The sequence below is a fragment of the Camelus bactrianus genome, chromosome 22 (assembly GCF_048773025.1).
Source record: "Camelus bactrianus isolate YW-2024 breed Bactrian camel chromosome 22, ASM4877302v1, whole genome shotgun sequence".
NCBI lineage: Eukaryota > Metazoa > Chordata > Mammalia > Artiodactyla > Camelidae > Camelus > Camelus bactrianus.
The window spans coordinates 26,593,843-26,612,929 of NC_133560.1; the positions used below are offsets into that span (position 1 = coordinate 26,593,843).

Consider the following 19,087-nt stretch of genomic DNA (forward strand, 5'->3'; position numbering starts at 1 on the left):
GCAGCCATGCCTGCGTCCATCCTGCCTGGCTCCAGTTTGGGCTGGAGCTACTGAATTTGATGGCCACGCTCGGGGACAGGATACTCACTGTGGTCACACGTAGCTTGTGCTTGTGTGCCCTGTGTGTCGCAGATGGTATCGTATTTAGTTCCCACAAACTGGTATGCAGCAGGCAGTGTCATCAGGTTCCCCATTTGATGGTAGGGAAAGCGAAGTTTAGAGAGTTTATGGAATCTGCCCGGGTCACCCACATAGTGTAGTGGGGCCTGGATGTGACCCAAGGGCCTTAAGTCTGCACCCTGGCCCCACACCACCTCCTGTCCTCTAGAGATGGTCCACTTGGTTTTCATCTGGAACATGCTCTGTTGTAGTGGAAACAGACTGTCCAAGGACAGCACAGCTGGGGGTTTGAGTCTGGGTAAGTGACCCAGACCCCAGCGTGTGGCCCTGCCTCCTCCCGCAGAGTTCCAGGACTCTGTTCTTGGCCCAGTTCCAGCCCACCTGACATATCAGGAGCCTCTGGGCTCCCTTCAGAGCTTTCAGAGAGCATCTCTGTCCATTAGCCTGTCTCACCACAGCCCAGGGATCTGGGCAAAGAAAGCACTGTGACCCCCTTTTTATAGATGAAAAAAGAGGAACAAGTGAACTGTTTCCTCAAGGTGGCCACTGGGAAGCATGGGGCTGGCCTGGCACTTAGCCCCTCAGGAGCCGTCTGCTCTGCCGGCTGAGAGCACAGATCCTGGGGTGGGAGGCGACCACGTGGAATTTAACACGGGCTGGGGACTTGCACCCTGCAATGAAATGTGATGGAGACAGGAGTGGCATGCCACTAAAGGTTTATTTAAAAGTTACAGACAAGCGTATCCTGGGAGAGGCATCCTTGGGTGGCCTGAAGCTTTGCAAGGAGCCAGAGGGACACAGGCAGGTGTGGCCCAGGGTGGGTGGCAGGAGGCTGCAAGCAGGCGAATCGTGAGGGTTCTTTACAAGAACCACTGTCCCAGGCAGGGCTGACTCTAGTGCCCAGAGCAGGCTCAGGCCTTGAAATAAGATTGGCTCCCTGGTTCCAGCCCCCTGAGGAGCAGGAGATGGCAGAGGTGATGGGGAGGGAACCAACGCAGCCTCAGGCATGGGAATTAAGATTTGTCCTGAAGGACAGAGGGGCTGGGACAGCTCTGGGGCCACGTGGTGACAACTGTGGCGGAGAAAGGTCCAGCTGGTCTTGCACTAGCTGATCCTGGAGAAGTCTGGGCTCACCGTCCTGCAGGAGGGGTTGGAGAGGGAGGTGGAGGTGAAGGTGAAGGAGACTGGCATGGAGTTGGGGGCCCTGCGGCTCTTGGTCCGCATGCCTGGCATTTCGCTTCAGCACTTGCCGAAGCCCACTGGGCAGGAGCAGGGTGGGGAACAGCTCCCCAGGACCCTCCCATGCGAAGCTGTGGAACTGGCCACAGAGCCAGCCCTCTGCAGTCCTGGCGGTGAGTCCCCTGATCCAGTATGGGCTGATGAGGAACCCTCATTCCTCAGCAGCAGTGATGAGTGGAGGCTGGTCACATGATCAAGAGTCCTGACCTGTATTAGCTGTTGTCAGGAGGGAGGCTTTCCTCTTGCTGCTTCTGGTGGGACCACTAAACTTTGACAATGGTAGCTTGGCGTTTCCAGAGCTCAACTTCCTCACCCCAGAGTGAGGGCCTGTTAGAGAGAAGGAGCGAGAAATAGATAAGAGCTCTACCTATACCTTTGGAGCACCTGGATCCAGCCAAACCTGAAGCTGCAGCTTGGCTGGTTATTTAAGCTGATGAGTCTCCCATTTGCTTGAATTTTCCATCTCTAGCAATTGGAAGTGTCTTGAGTTGCACATTCACTCTGCCTCCCACTCACCAGCCACTGGCTCTCCTTGGGGTGCGGGGAGCTGTCAGATGCTGGGCTGTCACCCCCTCTTTAGGGGTTGAGATGCTCAGGAGCCTGCAGCAGGGAGGGTGGGCCCCTTGGATGCTGGACTGGGATCTCACTCACCTTGGAAGTTTCTCCAGGTGCCATGGTGGTGCTTGAAGTGGGTCTTACTCCGAGCATCCAGAATCTTCATCCCAATCTGCACCCACCTGGCCCCCGGCCTCCCACAAACCATCCTGTCTTTCTGAGGGAAGAAGAATCTGTGGAGGGTAGGGGTGCCCAGGTGAGGGTGTCAGTGGGGAGACACATTGTGTGGGAGCCCTGCCACAGCCCCCACAGTCCCACTCACATCACAGCCGGCAGGTTGCAGCTCCCACTCACGTCCTGGCGCTGGTAACTGTGTGCGCGTCGGAGCAAGGATGGCCTGGCGAGGCTGTGATAGGCCAGGCAGCAGTCCTCAAAGGAACCTGCAAGCACATGGCCGCCCACAGGCTCGCGTCTCTATGTGTCCGTGTGCGCTTTGCACCGACAGCCACAGACGTGGGCTCCGCACACTCACCACACCCCATCCGGGCCCCGTGGAGGTCCAGGCAGTAAGGAAGCTGCTCAGCTCAGCTTTGGTCCTTGTAAGGGGCAGCTGGCAGGAACTGGAGCTGGGAAGGGGCTGGGACCGCGAAATAAATGGGGGACCAAGGGCATTTCCACTCCTGCTCGGGGGGCCGAGGGCAAGGAGGGTGCAGTGCCCTGAGGGGCCGGGGGCCACCACTCCCAGCCCCGCCCCTCCTCTGCGTCGGATATCCCAGCTCCCACTCCAGGCTGGCACTTTCCCACCTAGGGCTGTCTTGGTTGCCTTTTCCCCTCTGTCCCCATGCTGTGAGGGGAGGAGTGAGGCTGGGGGTGAGGATTGGGGGTTGCTCAGAGGAGGAGGTACTGGTGCCAGAAGGGTCCGCGAGGACGCAGGTGCAATGAGTAGAGGATGAATTAATGTGGAGATGGTGCTGGGCCTTTAAAGTCATCTGGGATCTGTCCCTCTGTGGAGCCCTGGAGGGCCACAGCTGAGTCCTGGAAGGGGGCAGCACCAGGGAGACCGGAAGGCTCTCTCCATCCCTTAACCTTGACCCCAAGGGCAAAGGGCAGTGGAGTCAGAGAGACCCTGTGCTGCAGTGCCAGGTAGGCAGTTCCTGGAGCTGGGGACACCCTGCCCCGGAGATCAAAGGGCCCAGGCTGGGCCTGGCACCTGAAATGGGCCTCCAATAGCAGGACAATGGGAAATGAAGCCCAACCCCCTCCTGGGCAAAGGCTAAGTTCTGCTGGGGGGCTGGGCTAGGGCCTCTCAGACCCAGCGAGGGGCAGGTGGGGCAGGTGGGTGGGGCTGTCGGGCTTCCACTGGACCAGGGGCCCAGCCTGGCCGGCTGCTGGGGCTCAGCTAGCTCCCTCAGGCCCACCGCAATGCAGCACACGGTGGCAGGGCTCCTGGGGGACACTGCATGTCCAGAACCAATATCCTCAAGTACCTAATCTAGGGAGAGAGGGGAAGGAATTCCCCACCAATAACAGTAATGATTATCGCTGTTGCTGCCGGGCACCAGGCCAAGAGTTTTGCAGGCATCAGCTCATCATGTCCTCATGTCCCATCTCTGCAGCCAGAATTTAGAGCCTCATTTTGCAGAGGAGGAAACGGGCTCATAAAGGCTGAGTAGCGACTCTCAGGCAGATGGCACAGGGAGCCTGAGTAGGGGAAGCCAAAACGAAGACCCACTCTTTTTGGTTCCTGGGGCTCGGATCTCAAACCTTGGCCCGGGCTCTGCGGGCTCAGGTCACTGCGTTGTGTCCCTGGTGGTAAGCGGCCATGCTACCGCTGGGAGCCACCCTCTGCTCCCCATAGCCCCATGAACTAGGGAGGGGGTACCAAGGGGCTCTGGAAGGAGGGGCAGAGAAAGCTGCACTGCCAAGGAGCTGCACAAACCCCAAGAGTTTTTGCACACCTGGTGGAGGAGAGCTGTCTGTCAGAGAAGTAATTCAATGGAGGTGAGATCAGGGGAGGCTCCTGGAGGAGGAACCTATGTTGGGGGGAGGGCACAGGGAGGATGGGGAGGGAGGGCTTCAGGGGAGCAGGGATAGTGTGGTCCAAGACAGTACCTTGAGCATGGACAGCCGGGGCCCAGGCACCCATGAAGCAGGCCACCAAGCAGACCAGGAGCCACGGGTTCATAGTGCAGGCTGCACCTCCTTCTTCGGCGCCTTGAGGATTAACTAGGAAGTGGGGTGGGGGTGATGAGGACCTAAAATGGACAGCAGCAGGCACTGGGAGCACCCCATCCCAAGCCAGGGCCCTCTGTGTGGGAGGCAGGTGGCACAGGATGGGGACAATTTGTGTTGGAGGACCTGCTGCCAGTATCAGCCGTTGCAGGGAGGGACTCACCAGAGCACACTAGGTCCCTGGAGCCGGTGCCTGCTGGGCCGTCCCCAAGCTCTCCTGCCCACCAGGTCAGTGAGCTTCGCCCTTTATAGATGGAGCCCCTCCCTACCGCTCCTGCCTTCCCTCTTCCTTGCCAGCCTCCTCCCACCCCAACTCCCAGCTTCTCTCTCTGCCCAGCCCTCCTCTCTTCGCCTCATTTCTTTCTAGCTCCTCTCTCTGATGTTATGGTGCACCTGGAGGAAGTTGGGGGCAAGGGACAAAAGGACCCTAAGTAGGAAACAATGATCCCTTCAACTAACTACTTGGACGTGGGACAGGCAGGGGTTTGGCAACCTTGGTGATGAGCAGTAGACGGATGCAGGTGGATAGACCCAGCCCTGACCTCAGTCAGCCCCCTTTGAAGGCTCAACTTCACCCCCACACCAGCCCAGGCCTCTCAGCCAGCACCCCTGCTTTCTCCCTGAAGGGGACTTCCTCTTCCCAGTCCCTTTCCTGATGTACCTCTAGGTGGACACTGGCGTCTTATGGACAGGACTCAGGCTGCCTAGAGCAGGGGGAAAGCCCTCACCTCTGCTCCCCACTCCCAAGCCACCTGTTTCGGTGGGGCCCTGACTTCACCAGATTTTTCTCTCCTTTTACGCACTAGGATGACTTATGTCACAGAAATTCCCTGTTTTGGAGAACAGGCAAATCCACAGAAACAGAAAGTAGAATGAGTTGTTGCTATGGGCTGGGAGGAGGGAAGGGTGGGGGGTGGCGGTGTGAGTGTGAAAAGGAGTGTATGGATTTCATTTTGTTCTGAAATTAGATAGTGGTGAGGGTCACGGGACTCTGCGAATACAGTAAAACACCGAGGAAGGGTACACTTTCAATGGGTGCAATGCCTGGTATGTGAATTTCCCCGGAATATCACCGGGAGAATAAATAAAGCGGTTATTAACAACCACAGTAATAAAGAAATGCTCCGGTTTAGGAAGAAAAGCCGGAGCCGCAGGTAACCACGCAGGCAGGAAGCAAAGCAAAACCCATCTAGAAGGAGTTTCTCTTTCCCCTGGGTCAGCCTGGCCCACCTGGAACAAGGGTGCGGGGAGAGGGGCGGGGAGGAGCGGCGGGTAAGGGGAAGGCGGGAGCTCTGCAGAGACCTCACAGACGATCGCTTTTCACTTTTTATTGCCCGCATCCTTAGCTATAAGATCACTCTGAGTCTTTATGACAGTCTATATCCTTCTGTCATCTCTCCTGCTCCACCAAGAGGCCCTGGAGGGGGACCCTCGCCCACTCCTTGGGCCCGGCCAGGTGGCTGGCTGGGTGAGGCTTAGCGCAGGGGGCGGGACTTGATGAAACGCACTTGGCGCCGGGGCGGGGCTTCCCGGTGGGGCTTAGGCTGGGGCGGGGCTTATGGGCCCCGCCCCCACATCCGAGCCGCTGAGACTCCAGGCAGCCCCAGCGCCCAGCGCGCCCAGCGGTCCTGTGGCCATGGCCGTGGCCGCCCCCGCGCTGAGCGAGGCTGGGCGGGAACGCGGCTCCGCGTGGCTGCGGGCGTGGGGACGCGGCGTGGCGGGCCGGGGCCAGCCTCCCCGCTCTGGCCCACTGCCCCTGCCTGCCCTGCTGGCTGGCAGCGACCAAGCAGTGGGGTTACCCAGACTTGGCGGAGGTCCCCAGCGAACAAGCCCACCTCCCCGTCCCTCACGATTTGTCCCACCGGCAACCTTAGCGAAAGGGAAGGGGTCTGAGGAGCAGATAGGGATTTTTATGCTCTTGGACCCGTCTAGGAACCCAAGTGTCGTGGCGGCGAACCGTATGCTCAGGAATTGAAGGCCCTGGCTGGAAACCCGGAATTCTGAGGACCGCAGTTGCTGAGTGTGCGGTCATACCTTCACGGTCAGGGCTGCACTGGGAGAGGGGAGGCCCCCATTCCTACAGCAGCTGCAGATGTTAGTTAACTGCTTCCAGTAGGGGACCGTCTTCTCCGCAGGTGTGAACCAAACGCAGGGGACAGAAGCCTCCTCTGGCCTCCTGGTCACCAGCTCTGAGCCTGGGGCCATTGTGGGTAGCCTCCAGCCTGCAGCAGAACCAAATGCAGGGACTGACCACACCCCAGGGACTTCAGGGCAGGCTGCAGTGAGCGGGTGGTGAGCAGGGGCACAGCTCAGCACTGGGTACCTCTACTGGGTGCACACAGATGGCCCTACTGCAGAATGGGGCAGCCAGTGGTCTCCGTGAAGGGTAACACCACCACTCCATTTGGAGTGAGCTGCTCTGGGGACTGAATACCAGCTCAGTCTCATTTTTGCTGGAGGACCCTTCCAGGTGCTCAGCATTGGCCCACTTTTACAGAGAAGGAGCCTGAGGGTCAGGGAGGCCAAGTCATTTGCCCTACTTTTTATTCTTTGGCCAGGAAAATCCAACTTTTATTTCTTAAATACTGTGAATGAAAGGGGGATAGTTCCCTAATGGGGGAGGGCCATTGAGCAGAGGCTTCGGGGTCGTCAGGAAGGAAAATGGCTGAAGTAGGGGTCCTTCTGCAACTGCTGTTGCTTCAGACTCCATCCCCAGTGCTTGCTACCTCCAGGTCCCGGCTCAGGTGGCCTTCGAGAGAAGCAGCTGGGCCCCCCCCCATCCCTCCACATTGTTGTGCATCCTGTGGGGAGCATACCAGACCCCCAGTGCCCTGTCTGCCAGGCCTGGACTCCTGTTGTGCCCAGCTGCCTCTTGCTCTGGTCCAGATGCAAAGTGTTGCCAGGTAAATGGAGGTAGCAAGGAAAAGTGTTTTTTCTTTAAGATGCCTTGCAAGCCTCTGGCCTGACTTTCAGGGACTTGGTTTATGGACTGTCCCTTGTGAGCCTTTTCACTGTGTTCCCCATGTGGTTGGCCCTGCTGCCTCCTGGAAGGCCTGCTTTGAGGGACTTCCCTCCCCAGACTGACCAGCTGCCTCTGTGTTCCATGGGGTCTGGGTGTGGTACTCGGGCTACCAGTACTGGTCATGGCCAGTCCTTGTGCTTCTCCTGCTCCTACTGGATATGTGGGGGCTGGGTCAGCCAGGGCTGGGGCAGGGGTGACGTGGGGAGGGAGGCTAGTGGGCCCTGAGGAGAGGGTCTTATAGGGTCGTAAGTCCCTCTCTGAAGCTACTGAGCTCCACTCACCCCTTCCACATGGGTTTTCTGGGCACCTCTTACATATCACTCAAGCACTAGGCTCTGAGGCTACTGCAGGGAGCCAGCATATGTATCCCAGCCATGAAAGATGACAGTGATGTCACTGATCCTCACTAAACACCTGTTTGGGGCCATTTGTTATCTCATTCGTTCAACAAACACTTAGCGAGCACCTACTATATGCCAGGTACTGGGCTGGGTACCGGGAGACAGATGATCCCAGCGCAGAGCAGACAAAATAAGCAACAAACAGCAAAGCAAGATCTTTGAGATTAAGATCACTTCTACAAATCCAAGTGTGACAGGGATGCTGGGGCTGGGCTGGGCTCCTCTAAAGAGAGTGGCTTGAGGTGAAAATAAGCCTATAGGATTAATCTCTATCCCAACTTGTCAGGGAAAAAACAATCAGCTGAGGTCCAGGTGCCTGATCAAGTAAGCGGGGCCAGATTCCAAGCCCAGGTCTGACTCCTTCATTCCACATATACTGATTGGGTGCTGTATTAAGCATGTCTTTTAAAAAATAATGTATTTTATTTAACCTTATCTATCCAAGATAGTATCATTTTAATATGTAATCAAATAAAAATGATTTATAAGATATTTCCCCTTTTTTGCACAGGAAGTCTTCAAAACATGGCTCATTGTATGCTTGCAGTATGTTTCAAGCGCTGAGAAGCCACATGTGGCTGGTGTCCACCTTACTGGACAATACAGATCCAGGCACAGATAATAATCAATTCATAATTTTGTATTGCTTCTTTTTTATTAAGACTTCAATATTTTTAAAAAAACAGTTGAATTTTCCCAGCAAAATTGACATTTACCATATACCCCAGCCCCGACACACGCACTGCCTTCCCCATTATCAACATCCCACATCTCAGAGGTACGTTTCTTACCGCTAATAATGAACCTACACTGACATATCATTATAATCCAAAGTCCATAGTTCATGTGCGGGTTCACTCCTGATTGTACATTCTGTGGGTTTGAACAAGTGTATAAGAACATGTATCCATCATTATGGTGCCATACAGGGTGTTTTCACTGCCTTAAATCCTCTGTGTTCCCTGCATGTCTTTTTTATTCTGATGTTTTGACAGCTGGGGCCTTGCTGATCCTGGAGGTACTGCCCCTCCCAGGGCTAGCAGGTTCCTAAAGATAGTAAAGGACTTCCATTGGAGGGCAGCTTTCATATGCAAACCAGCCAATCCAGAGCCCATACCCTAATCTGCTCCTCCATCAGGCTCTCACTCTCAGGGCCACTATCTTCCAGCCCTGAACCACCCCGCCCTTCCCTGCCCGCCTCTATCCCACTAGGTGCCAGACAACTAGGACCAGCCCCTGCACCCCAGAGCTTGCTGAAATTATTCCAGCTAGCCCATCCTAAGCCTGCTGACACTGCCTCACCCATTCCTTCCCATGGAAATCACAATAAAGGCTCCAGCCTACGTTTCCCCTCTAAGATCAAGAATAAGAAAAAGACGTCCACATTGGCCACTTCTTTTCAATATTGTACTACAGGTTCTAGTTGGGGAAATTCAGCAAGACATAGAAATAAAAGGTAATCAAATTGGAAATGAGGAGTAAAAATATTCAATTTGCAAATGACATTTTCATATATACAGAATAAATCCTAAAGAATCCATACACACAAAACTATTAGAGCTAATAAAGTCAACAAAGTTGCAGGACACAAGATTAACACACATAAATCAGTTACATTTCTACACAATAGCAGTGAGCAATCTGAAAGGTAATTTTTAAATAATTCCATTTACAGTGGCATCAAGAAGAATAAAATACTTAGGAATAAACTTAACTCTGGAAGTGCAAGACTTATAGACTGAAAAACTACGAATAATTGTGAAAAGAAATTAAATAAAACCTAAAGACATGGAAGACATCCCATGTTCATGGATTGGAAGATGTGATACTAAGTTGGCAATACTCCTCAGAGTGATCTACCGATTCCATGCAATCCCTATCAAAATACCAATGACTTCTTTTTTTTTTTTTTTTTTTTTGCAAAAATGGAAAAGCAGATCATAAAATTCATATGGAATTGCAGGGGACCCTCAATAGCCAACCAAATGGGAGCCCAGGGCCATCAGTGCTAGTGACAAAAGCAGCCCCTTTCCTCCTGAGTGGTCATGGGCTCTTGCTTGACCAGGCAATTAGAACCTGCAGCTCCTTCTGAGTACCACAGTGGACATACCCTCCCTCAGAGCAGGCCCAATCTAGCACTGGCCCTCACTCAGCTCTGGCATCCTGACCCCTCCACCTCACCAAATTCTTCTTCCCAGGGCTAGCAAAGTCAAATCCAGGTGTGCGCAACTCCTTAGAAATTCTATGTAGAATCCCTCACTCCACAAGAGAAAAATGAAATAAATAGAGCTGTGTGGTTCAACCAAGGGTTGGGGTCCCCAGAGCACTCCCACCCCATCCCCATCCACTCTTGATGAGTGGGAATCCTTGAGCCTCTGAAAGGAGTTTGAAAACCACTGGCTTATGGGAAGAAGTAGGGTCCCTAGAGTAACACATATAACTGGTCAAATTTTCTATTTCTTCTTCAATCAGTTTCTATAGTTTGTTTGAATTTGCTCATTTCATCTAGATTATCTAATTTGTTGGCATACAATTGTTCATAGTATTTTCTTATAATCTGCCATATTTCTGTAACATTGGTAGTTATTCTGAATTTAGTTATTTGGTTTCTCTCTTTTTCTTTTGTCAATTTCTGTTGATCTTTTCAAAGAATCAACTGTTCCTTTATTGATTCTCCCTATTTTTCTATTCCACTCATCTCTGCTATAATCTTTATTTCCCTTCTTCCACTAGCTTTAAATTTAGCTTACTCTTTTCCTGGTTCCTTAAGATATAAAGTTAGGTCATCAATGTGAGATCTTTCTTTTTTAATGTAGGCATTTACAGCTGTGCATTTCTCTCTGAGCACTGCTTTTGCTGCATGTCATGCATTTTGGTGTGTTATATTTTTGTTTTCATTCATCTCAAAGTATTGTTTAATTTCTTTGCAGACTGACTCTGTGTGGAGGGCATTCCTTCAACACTTAGCCAGGTAGTTTATAACTCTGCCTTAGCCTTCGCTTCCTGCTTATGCTGAGCCTGAAGGTCAGCTGGAGGGGAATGCTTAGGGTCTACTCCAAGCTTTTCTGAGCATGCATCCTGCCCTGGCCATGTGCATGACCCTCTAAATTCCCTGTTACATGTAGAATGTTTTCCAAAGCTATTTGTACCCCAAAGTGACTCTCTCCCCAGCTTCTCCTCTCCAGCTTTCATATGCCTATTGTTTGTGCTAACTGTAATCTTTCCCTCAATGTGGCAATACCTTGTTCGTTTATTTGCCTTTCAGTGTTTTCAAACAATGCCCTCTGCATAGCCCTCGTCTGCCCTAAGAGAGTTGCAAGTTAGGCAAAACAAAGGCTGGTGCCTTGCATCCTTCCTTCAGGGAGCCCCCTGAAGGAAGGATGCAAGTCAAAACAGGCCATCACAGCTCCTCAAGCACAAGGAATTTTTGTTTTGTTTTGGGGGACGGGGTAGCAAGTTACTTTATTTGAAGAAATGATACAAATGAAAGAACAAAAGATCTAATACAACTTATAGAAAAGATACACAGGCATGCAGTGCTTGGTGACCATGGAACACGTGTGTTTGGGGACCAGGGACGTCACTCCTGGGGATGGGGGAAGCCAGCCTAAGGCTGAGCTCTCATCAGCACAGTCTCCCAGAGGGTACTCATCGAAAAGTGCACTCTTCCAGGACACCCATCTTGTGCAAGTTGGTTATGTCATCACCTCGTTCTTGGATGGGTTTCTCCTGCTCATTCAATGAAGTCACACAAGTGACTTGGCCATTTTTTGTCATTGGCTACTCTGTGCAGTTCCAGGAGTGACTGATCCATGCCTTTTTCCCACGTATGACACATACTGTGGTGGAGGAGAGAAAAATTGGCCTGGGAAGAATGTGGGAAAAGCCTTTCAAAGTCAGCTATGTCAAGCAAAGATTGTGGCTTTTTGGTCTTTACAGGGGTAACTTTTTTTTTAATTGGGGGAGAAAAAGTGATCATTTTCTCTGTTTCTCCATTGCAGTGTTCTAAGCCTAAGAAGGTCTGGTCCACTCAAACCCTGACTCCTAAACCCTTGTATCCTCTCCATCTAGCAGGAGATGCACACAGTGGGAGACAGACAGCAGCCCACCGTGCACCACAGCTCCTGCCAAGAGAGGCAGATGCCAGCCTGACCACCAACCTCTCCCTGACTCAAGGCATCAGAGTAAATTCTTGTACAAGTTCCTTGTGGCTGCCGCAACAAATTATTGCAAGCCCAGTTGACTTAAAACAACTCAAATGTGTCCTTTTATAGTCCCAGAAGGCAGAAGCCCAAAAATCAAGGTGTTAGCAGAGCTGGTTCCTTCTGGAGGCTCAAGGGGGGACCAGCTTCCTGGACTTTTCCAGTTTCTAGCAGCTGCCTGTAATCCTTGGCTCGGGGCCCCTTCCTCTCTCTCCAAGCCCAGCAGCGGAGCATCTTCAAATCTCTCTGACCTTCCTGCTTCCCTCTCATAAGGACCCTAGTGATGACATGGGATCCACCTAGAGAATCCAGGGTCATCTCCCCAGCTCCAGAGCTTTAACTTCATCTCATCTACAGAGGTCCCTTTTGCCATGTAAGGTCACATCTTCACAGGCTCTGGGGATCAGAATGCAGACATCTTGAGGGAAGGGTATTATTTTGCTGATCGCAGCACCCATGTGGGGGTCAAACTCCTAAAAGCAGGGCCCATGGAACACTCCTCAGGGGAAGTGATATGTAGACTCAGTTCTGGGAGACGACGGGTTGGGAGGGGAATGGGGGGACAGAGAATTCCTGGCAGAGGGAAACAGGGCACATAAAACAGCAGGCTCCCAGAATACCTGACCCGGATGTGAGCTGAAGGCCCTTAACATCAGCACAGGAGCCCGGTCAAGGGAGCACTCTTTCCAGGCTTCCTTCCTAAGCGGGGGTGCTCACCTGGCCAATTTTTCCCCTGGGGGACACCTGGCCAAGTCTGGAGAGATGTTGTCATAGAGGCTGGAAGCAGGGGGAGGTGGTGGCCAGAGATGCTGCTAAACATCCTGTGAGGCACAGTTCTGCCCCCGCCAGGAAGAATCCTCCGGCCCAGAGGTCAGTGAGCAGCCCTGCTTGCAGGGCACCTGCTGCAGCCACTTTCTTAGCCATGTCCCTCCAGCCCAGAGGGGCTTCTCCCCCTCCCCCCATGGAGGATTTTTGTTCAGTGACCTTTGGCCTGTCTACCTCCGCCCCACCTTTCTGGGGAAAAATCTGTTTCTAGTTCCTCCTGACCCTTGGCCTGCTCTGACTGAAGGGAAGCACTGGTGTGGGTTGAAGGCTGGGGACTCTAGAATGCGAGGCCCAGCCTGGGTCCTGGGAGGGGACAGATCTGAGGGGAGGGGCGCTTTCTCCCCGCCCCCCACCCCTGCCCCAGGCCTGACCCACTCTGGCCTCCAGGTCCCTGCAGCTCTGAGGTGAGTGAGGCAGATGGTGTGCTAAGGATACTGGTCCAGCCTGTGCGGGTCACTGGACAGGGAACAAGCTAGTTCACCCACGAGGCACCAGACAGCAGGTGGCATGGCTTGTGACAGAGGGGTTGTGAGTTGGGGCTGGGGTGCCCCCTCCAGCTCCTTGTTGCCACCATCCCACAATGCTCATGTCAGCAACGCCCTCAACCATGGGCCCCTAGAGTCTGGCAGGTCCACCTTGGGCTGGGGCAGAAATGGGTGACCGTTTTGCCCAACTTGGGTGGCCTGATAGGGGCAGGGGGCAGGGATGGGGATGGCGACAGGGACGGGGTGGGCTCTGCCAGGACATGGTGAACCCAGGCTGCTGTCTTACTGCCCTTGGCCCTTGACAGGGCGGGTGGCTGTTTGGTCATTTGGTCAGCGGACCTTCATTGCCTACTGGGTGCCAGGCCTTGGGCTGGGCCCCGGGGAAGGCCAGCTGTTCCCTCCAGGAGCCCACAGCGCCTGGAGAGGGCAGGGCTCATGTTGCTGGCAGCTCAACTGAGAGTCAGGCCCTGGGCCAGTGCCCTATCTCCTGAGGCGTGGTGGGAGCAGAGCTGGGTTTCTAGGGGAAGGGGCAAGAGAGCGGTGGGGATCTGAGTAGAGAAAGCCCCGGGGCAACAGCTCAGAGGAGGGCAGGTGAGCATGTGCTCAGTGGGACTTCCCTGGGGGTGAGCTCAGGAAAACCCCTGCTCCTGGAGGGGGAAGCTGGTCCAGGGAGACGGCCCGTCCCTCCCACCAGCAGCTCCCGCCCGCGCTGTGGCTGTAGTTGCTCTGGCCAGCCTCTGCGCTCTTCCATGTGGTCCCCTGCTGAGTCTTGAGCCCCCAATGTACAGGTCCCCGTCCTCCAACTGGAGCTCCAGGTCCACTTCATCTGTCAGAGAATGGGGGTACTCAGACTCCAGAGTCCTCGTGACCTGTGGAAGACTGGGCAGTGCCTGTGTGTGACAAAGGCCATGTGAGCTCCCCTGTCCACACTCAGTGGGCTGGCACAATCCTGTGAGCTGAATCGTGTCCCCCTACCCCAAATTCCTATGTTGAAGCCTTAACCCCCCCGGACCTCAGAACCTGACTGTCTTTGGATTTAGGGCCTTTCAAGAGGTGAATGAGTTGAATGACGTCATTAGGGTGGACCCTAATCCAATACGACAGGTGTCCTTATCAAACGGGGAAATTTGGACACAGACATGTGCAGAGGAAAGACCGTGTGAGGACATGGGGAGAAGATGGCCATCTGCAAGCCAAGGAGCGAGGCCTCAGAATGAAACCAGCCTTGACCTTGGACTCCTTGCCTCCAGACCAGTGAGGAAATGGATTTCTGTTGTTTAAACCCCTGGTCTGTGCTGTTATGACAGCCCTAGTGGACTCACACGCCCAGGAGGCACCTGAGTAAGACGGCACTGCATCAGGTGCCCAGGGATGTGGGGAGGAGCAAAGATAAAGCTGCACCCTTCCTCCATGGCCTCGGCTTCCTCCCTCTCGCGTGTGAACCTGAAGCCGCACTTTAACTGCACTACTGGAGATGCCAGCTTCTCTCCACCCTCAAGCATCTTAAGCCGCTGGGCTCTGCTTGGATAGGGGGAGTGGAAATAACACCATAGATGCCACCACAAACCCAGGACCCCCAACCCCGCCTGGTCCTCCTTCCCCAGAGTGGTCCATGCAAGCCATCTCCCAGGGCCCTCCTCTCTCCCCAGCCCCTACACACCCCTTATCTGTGGCCTGCTCAGCCCTTCCCCCTGCCCATGGCCCCTGGGGCTGGGCCTCCCTCGGGGCTGGTCCACTCCATTTCCCTTTCTCTCCTCTGCCCCAACCTTTCTGGCCATGGGCGGAGGGCTGTGCTCTGCTCTCTTTTCCATCATGAGCAGTTTGGCATCAAGGTTGTGCCTGTGTGTGCCGAGGTCCATCAGTCCCTGGCCCCTTTCCACTCTCTTCTAGGAGTGACCTTGGGTCCACTTGATCCTGTAAAATGCAGCTAGTCAGACCCAACTCACAAGCTTATGTGAGGATTAACTGTGTCTGCACAGTGTTCGGCCCAGGGCCCGGAGGTGCCTTCTACTCCACACGGTCACCGGCCTCCTACCCGTCATTTCTAGTGGATGTGCAGTTCACCAAGCCAGCCTCACTGCTGGGTGTTTAGATCATTGCCAACCTTTCACTCATTAATGATCGTTAAGAAATAACCCCCTGTAAATAGCCCTTCCACTGGGGGTTGAAGATACTTCTCAGTGATTTAATCACAGAGTCAGGGTATGAACTCTTTAAGATGCCAAGTAAGAATCTTCCAAAAGGGCCTCCCAATTAACATGGCTGCCACCGCAAGGAGAGCCAGCGGCGGGGGGCCTGGTGGCACTGGGATGATCTCCCCGACCAGCTCGCACCCAAGGGCCGCTTTGAGGTTTGTTGGCTCTTTCTCCCCTGGGAATTGTCTGTTTCTGATCTTTGCCCCTTTGGTTCTTATCAATTTGTGTGAGCTTTTAATAGCTGATACCACACCTGGCTTGTTCCTCAGGCGCAACGTGCTCCTAACCGTGCATGATCAGAGGTTAATGCGCGTGGAGCACTCCAAGAAATGCTGCTGGCCGTGCTCTTGGAACTTTTGTCTGGGAAGCTGGGTGGTTTGGGGGTCTGTGCTACATGGAATGTGGGAGTTGCCAGGGTTGGGCAGAGGCCGGTCACGGGAACACCATCCGTGGCGCACTCGTCCCGGTCCATCGGGGCAGGTGGGAGGCACCCTGCAGGCGGACCCTGGCAAACTCGTGGGCCCTTGGCCTGCTTCCCGTAGGATGCTGGACAAGGAGCAGGGCTGGAGAATGGTCATGTCATAGCAGACTGAGCACCTGCCAACCACTGATAAGCCTCCATCTCATTTATAAACAAAAGACTGGGGAAAACAGTATGGTGTTTCCTCAGAAAGTTACTGTGGGACCCAACCATGCCAATCCTAGGTTATTTACCCAAGAGGAATGAAAACATATGTTCATACAAAAACTTGTCCATGAATGTTCACGGCAGCGTGACTCACAAAAGTCAAAAGGAGGAAACTGCCCAAATGTCCACTGATGGATGAATAGATAAACAAAATGTGATCCATCCATACAGTGGAATATTATTCAGTCCTAAAAAGGAATAAGGTATTAAATCACACAACACTGATGAACTTTGAAGACATGATGCTCAGTGAAAGAAACCAGACACAAAAAGCCATGTATCGTATGGTTGCATTTAGGGGAAGAGTTCAGAACAGGCAAATCCATGGAGCCAGAAAGTAGACTGGTGGTTGCCAGGGGCTGGGCACAGACTGCTAACAGGCATGGAGTTCCTTTCTGGAGGTATGAAAATGTGCTGGAATGAGACAGTAGTGAGGTTTGCACAACTTTGTGAATATACTAGAAACCACTGAATTTTTGCTTAATTTTTTTAAGAAGCATTGCAACAAGCCTGACAAATACACACAAGGCATTTAGAGACAAAGCAAGAACAAAGAGGGGAGGGTATAGCTCAGTGGTAGAGTACGTGCTTAGCATGCATGAGGTCCTGGGTTCAATCCCCAGTATCTCCATTAAAAACAAAAAAAGCACAAGACATTAAGAAGAACCCGTAGGGCATGAAAAAGAACCGTTGGATCAAAAAACCGCCAGAAATCTTTAAAAAAGAAAAAAAAGTAACAGTGGCTGCTCCTGAGTCACTGTTGAGAACGAGGTGGATGACAGTGGAAGTGAAAGTGATCACCAACAGCACAATTCTAACCTTTGACACGACGGGAGATAAAACGCCACTGCTGTTCTGGCCAGAAGGACACTGAGTGGAAGGGTCACGGGTCAGATCCAGGAAGGTCGTCTGGAAAGCGAAACTCACTGAGCTCACTCAGGTCAGTGACCCACGCCATGGCACTCGGGGACCCGTGACCCTGAGACGGGAAGGCGAGCCCTTCCTGCTCTCCAGGGTATTAAATACAATTTTCTTTATGGGTCTGTGCCACGACCGTCCTGGGCGTCAGCTGCTCTCCTAGGGGCCTGCCCTCCACGTGTTCCCGAGGTGGCCACGCCACCTGTATTTTACAAAGAAGCAAACCAAGGCCGGGGGAGCTGATGGGCACAGCAGCCCCTGGACAAAAGCCCCACGCTTCTAGGCCCGCTCCAGGGCCAGGCTCTCTGGGTCAGAAATGCACACACAGAGCCTCGGGAACCCACGCCTGGAAGGAGCCAGGGCCCATGGCTTCCTGTTCCTCCAACTCTGAAGTAATCGGGGATGTGACCTCCAAAGTGCTGCCGACCTGAGAGGAAACTCAACTGCCTGGGGAAAATGAAATAAAGCTTCCCAGTTTTCTGTAGAACTGGCCTACTCAGCACTTGAGACGGAATCAGGTTGAAGTCGGGGTCCCAAAGGGCTTGGGTGCTTGAAGGCTCTTTGGGCTTGTTCAGACTTCTGGTTCTCAGGATGGGTGCTCCGCTTCGATGTTTCCCAGACAGAGGTGACCCATGAATGGCTCCCCTGACGTTTAAACCTATTTCTTGTGTCCCCCAAATAACCCCCACCCATGTTCGGAGCCCTGGAAATGGTTCAGATGTCACGGCTTTCCCCCACATCACTGGGTCTGATGACTCGGGCTACCACCTTGTCCACGCCTGCCTGCTGCCAAGTCTCAGTGGTCCCACCTCTGGAACATCTGGAGTCCTCCTTCTCTCTATACCCCACCCCATGCCTGCTTTGACATCTCTCCAGCCAGATGTCGTGACAGCCTCTTGTGGTGACATCTCCCTCCTTTGAAGTGTGTACACCACCCTTGCTTCTGGTTCCCTTTCAATCAATCAGCAAAGAATCATGTGACTGTCTCATTTAAAACTCTCTTTGGCTGAAAGGCAAATTCTTTTAGGTGCTCACTGCCCATGGCAAGTGTATCAGTGCCCCGCGGATGCTGTAATAAATTACTACAACCCCGGTGGCTTCAAACGACACACATTTATTATCTAATGGTCCTGGAGGTCAGAAGTCCAAGGTTAGTCTTACCAGGCTAAAATGCAGGTACCAGCTGGGCTACAATCTGGAGGTGCCAGGAGAGGATCTGTTTCTTGGGCTTTTCCGGCTTCAAGAGGCATACATTCCATGGCTCCTGGCCCCTTCCTCCACCTCCAAAGATGTCAACAGCATCACTGTTCTCTGCTTATTACTGTCACAGCTCCTCTGATCCACCAGCCTCCCTCTGATAAGAGCCTCTGTGATTACATTGGTCTCATGCAGATAATCCAGTACCACCTCCCATCTTCAGATCTGTATCTCATCTGCAAAGTCCCTTCTGCCAGATCAGAGAACTCTTCACAGGGTCCTGGAGATTAGCACGTGGACCTCTTTGAGGGGCCTGTTATTCTGCTCACCACAGCAAGATTAGCCTACTTTTTTCTGAAAAGGGTTCGATAGTGAGTATTTTAGGCTTTGTGGGCCATACGACCTCTCGGCTAGATGATTTTTGGAGCCTGGTGCAAGATAAAAATATGCAGCTCCTCCATTTGTAGGTGAAGCATTTCAAAACAGCTGCAGCAGGAAGTGCAGGGCCCTGTGTGGTTGCCTCATCTGTGCAGCCCCGAAGCGGGTCCTGCTGGAGCAAGTCTGCCTCTGCCGTGGTGGCCTGAATATAGCCACGGGCAACACGCAGATGACAGCTGTGGGCGTGTTACTATCAGGCTTGATGGACGCTGAGACTGCGTTTCATGGAATTTTCTCATGTCACAAAATGCTCTACTTCTCTCGGTTTTTTCCCCACCATTTAAAAAATGGAAAAATCATTGGCAGCTCACAGGCTATACAAGAAAAGGTGTGAGTGGAAGCAGGCTGTAGTCTGCTAACTCCTGGCCTGATGTGTAAAATCTCAAGTTCTCTGCCTGACTCTCTGGGGTCCTTTACAGCCGGACACAGACATCTCTCCAATCCCACCTCACTGTCCACTTCCCTCACAAGCTGCATCGAGTGTGTCTACTGCTCCCTGCTCCCTGAACCATCCTCTGGGAGAAAGCTATGCCTGTGCTCCGGCCAGTCCCTCTGGCTGGCAGCCCCTTC

At 53.2% G+C, this 19,087-nt stretch overlaps 1 protein-coding gene across 1 annotated transcript; it reads right to left on the bottom strand.

The window, feature by feature from the left end:
* Positions 1-819: 819 nt before the first annotated feature.
* CCL25 (C-C motif chemokine ligand 25) lies at positions 820-4,453 on the bottom strand. Its single transcript, XM_010966820.3, has 6 exons — positions 4,310-4,453; positions 4,027-4,140; positions 2,237-2,354; positions 2,011-2,147; positions 1,567-1,686; positions 820-1,258 (listed from the first exon to the last, which is right to left on the bottom strand). The coding sequence occupies exons 2-6, from the start codon at positions 4,097-4,099 to the stop codon at positions 1,251-1,253; spliced, it is 456 nt and encodes a 151-aa protein (XP_010965122.1). The 5' UTR covers positions 4,100-4,140; positions 4,310-4,453; the 3' UTR covers positions 820-1,250.
* Positions 4,454-19,087: the final 14,634 nt, after the last annotated feature.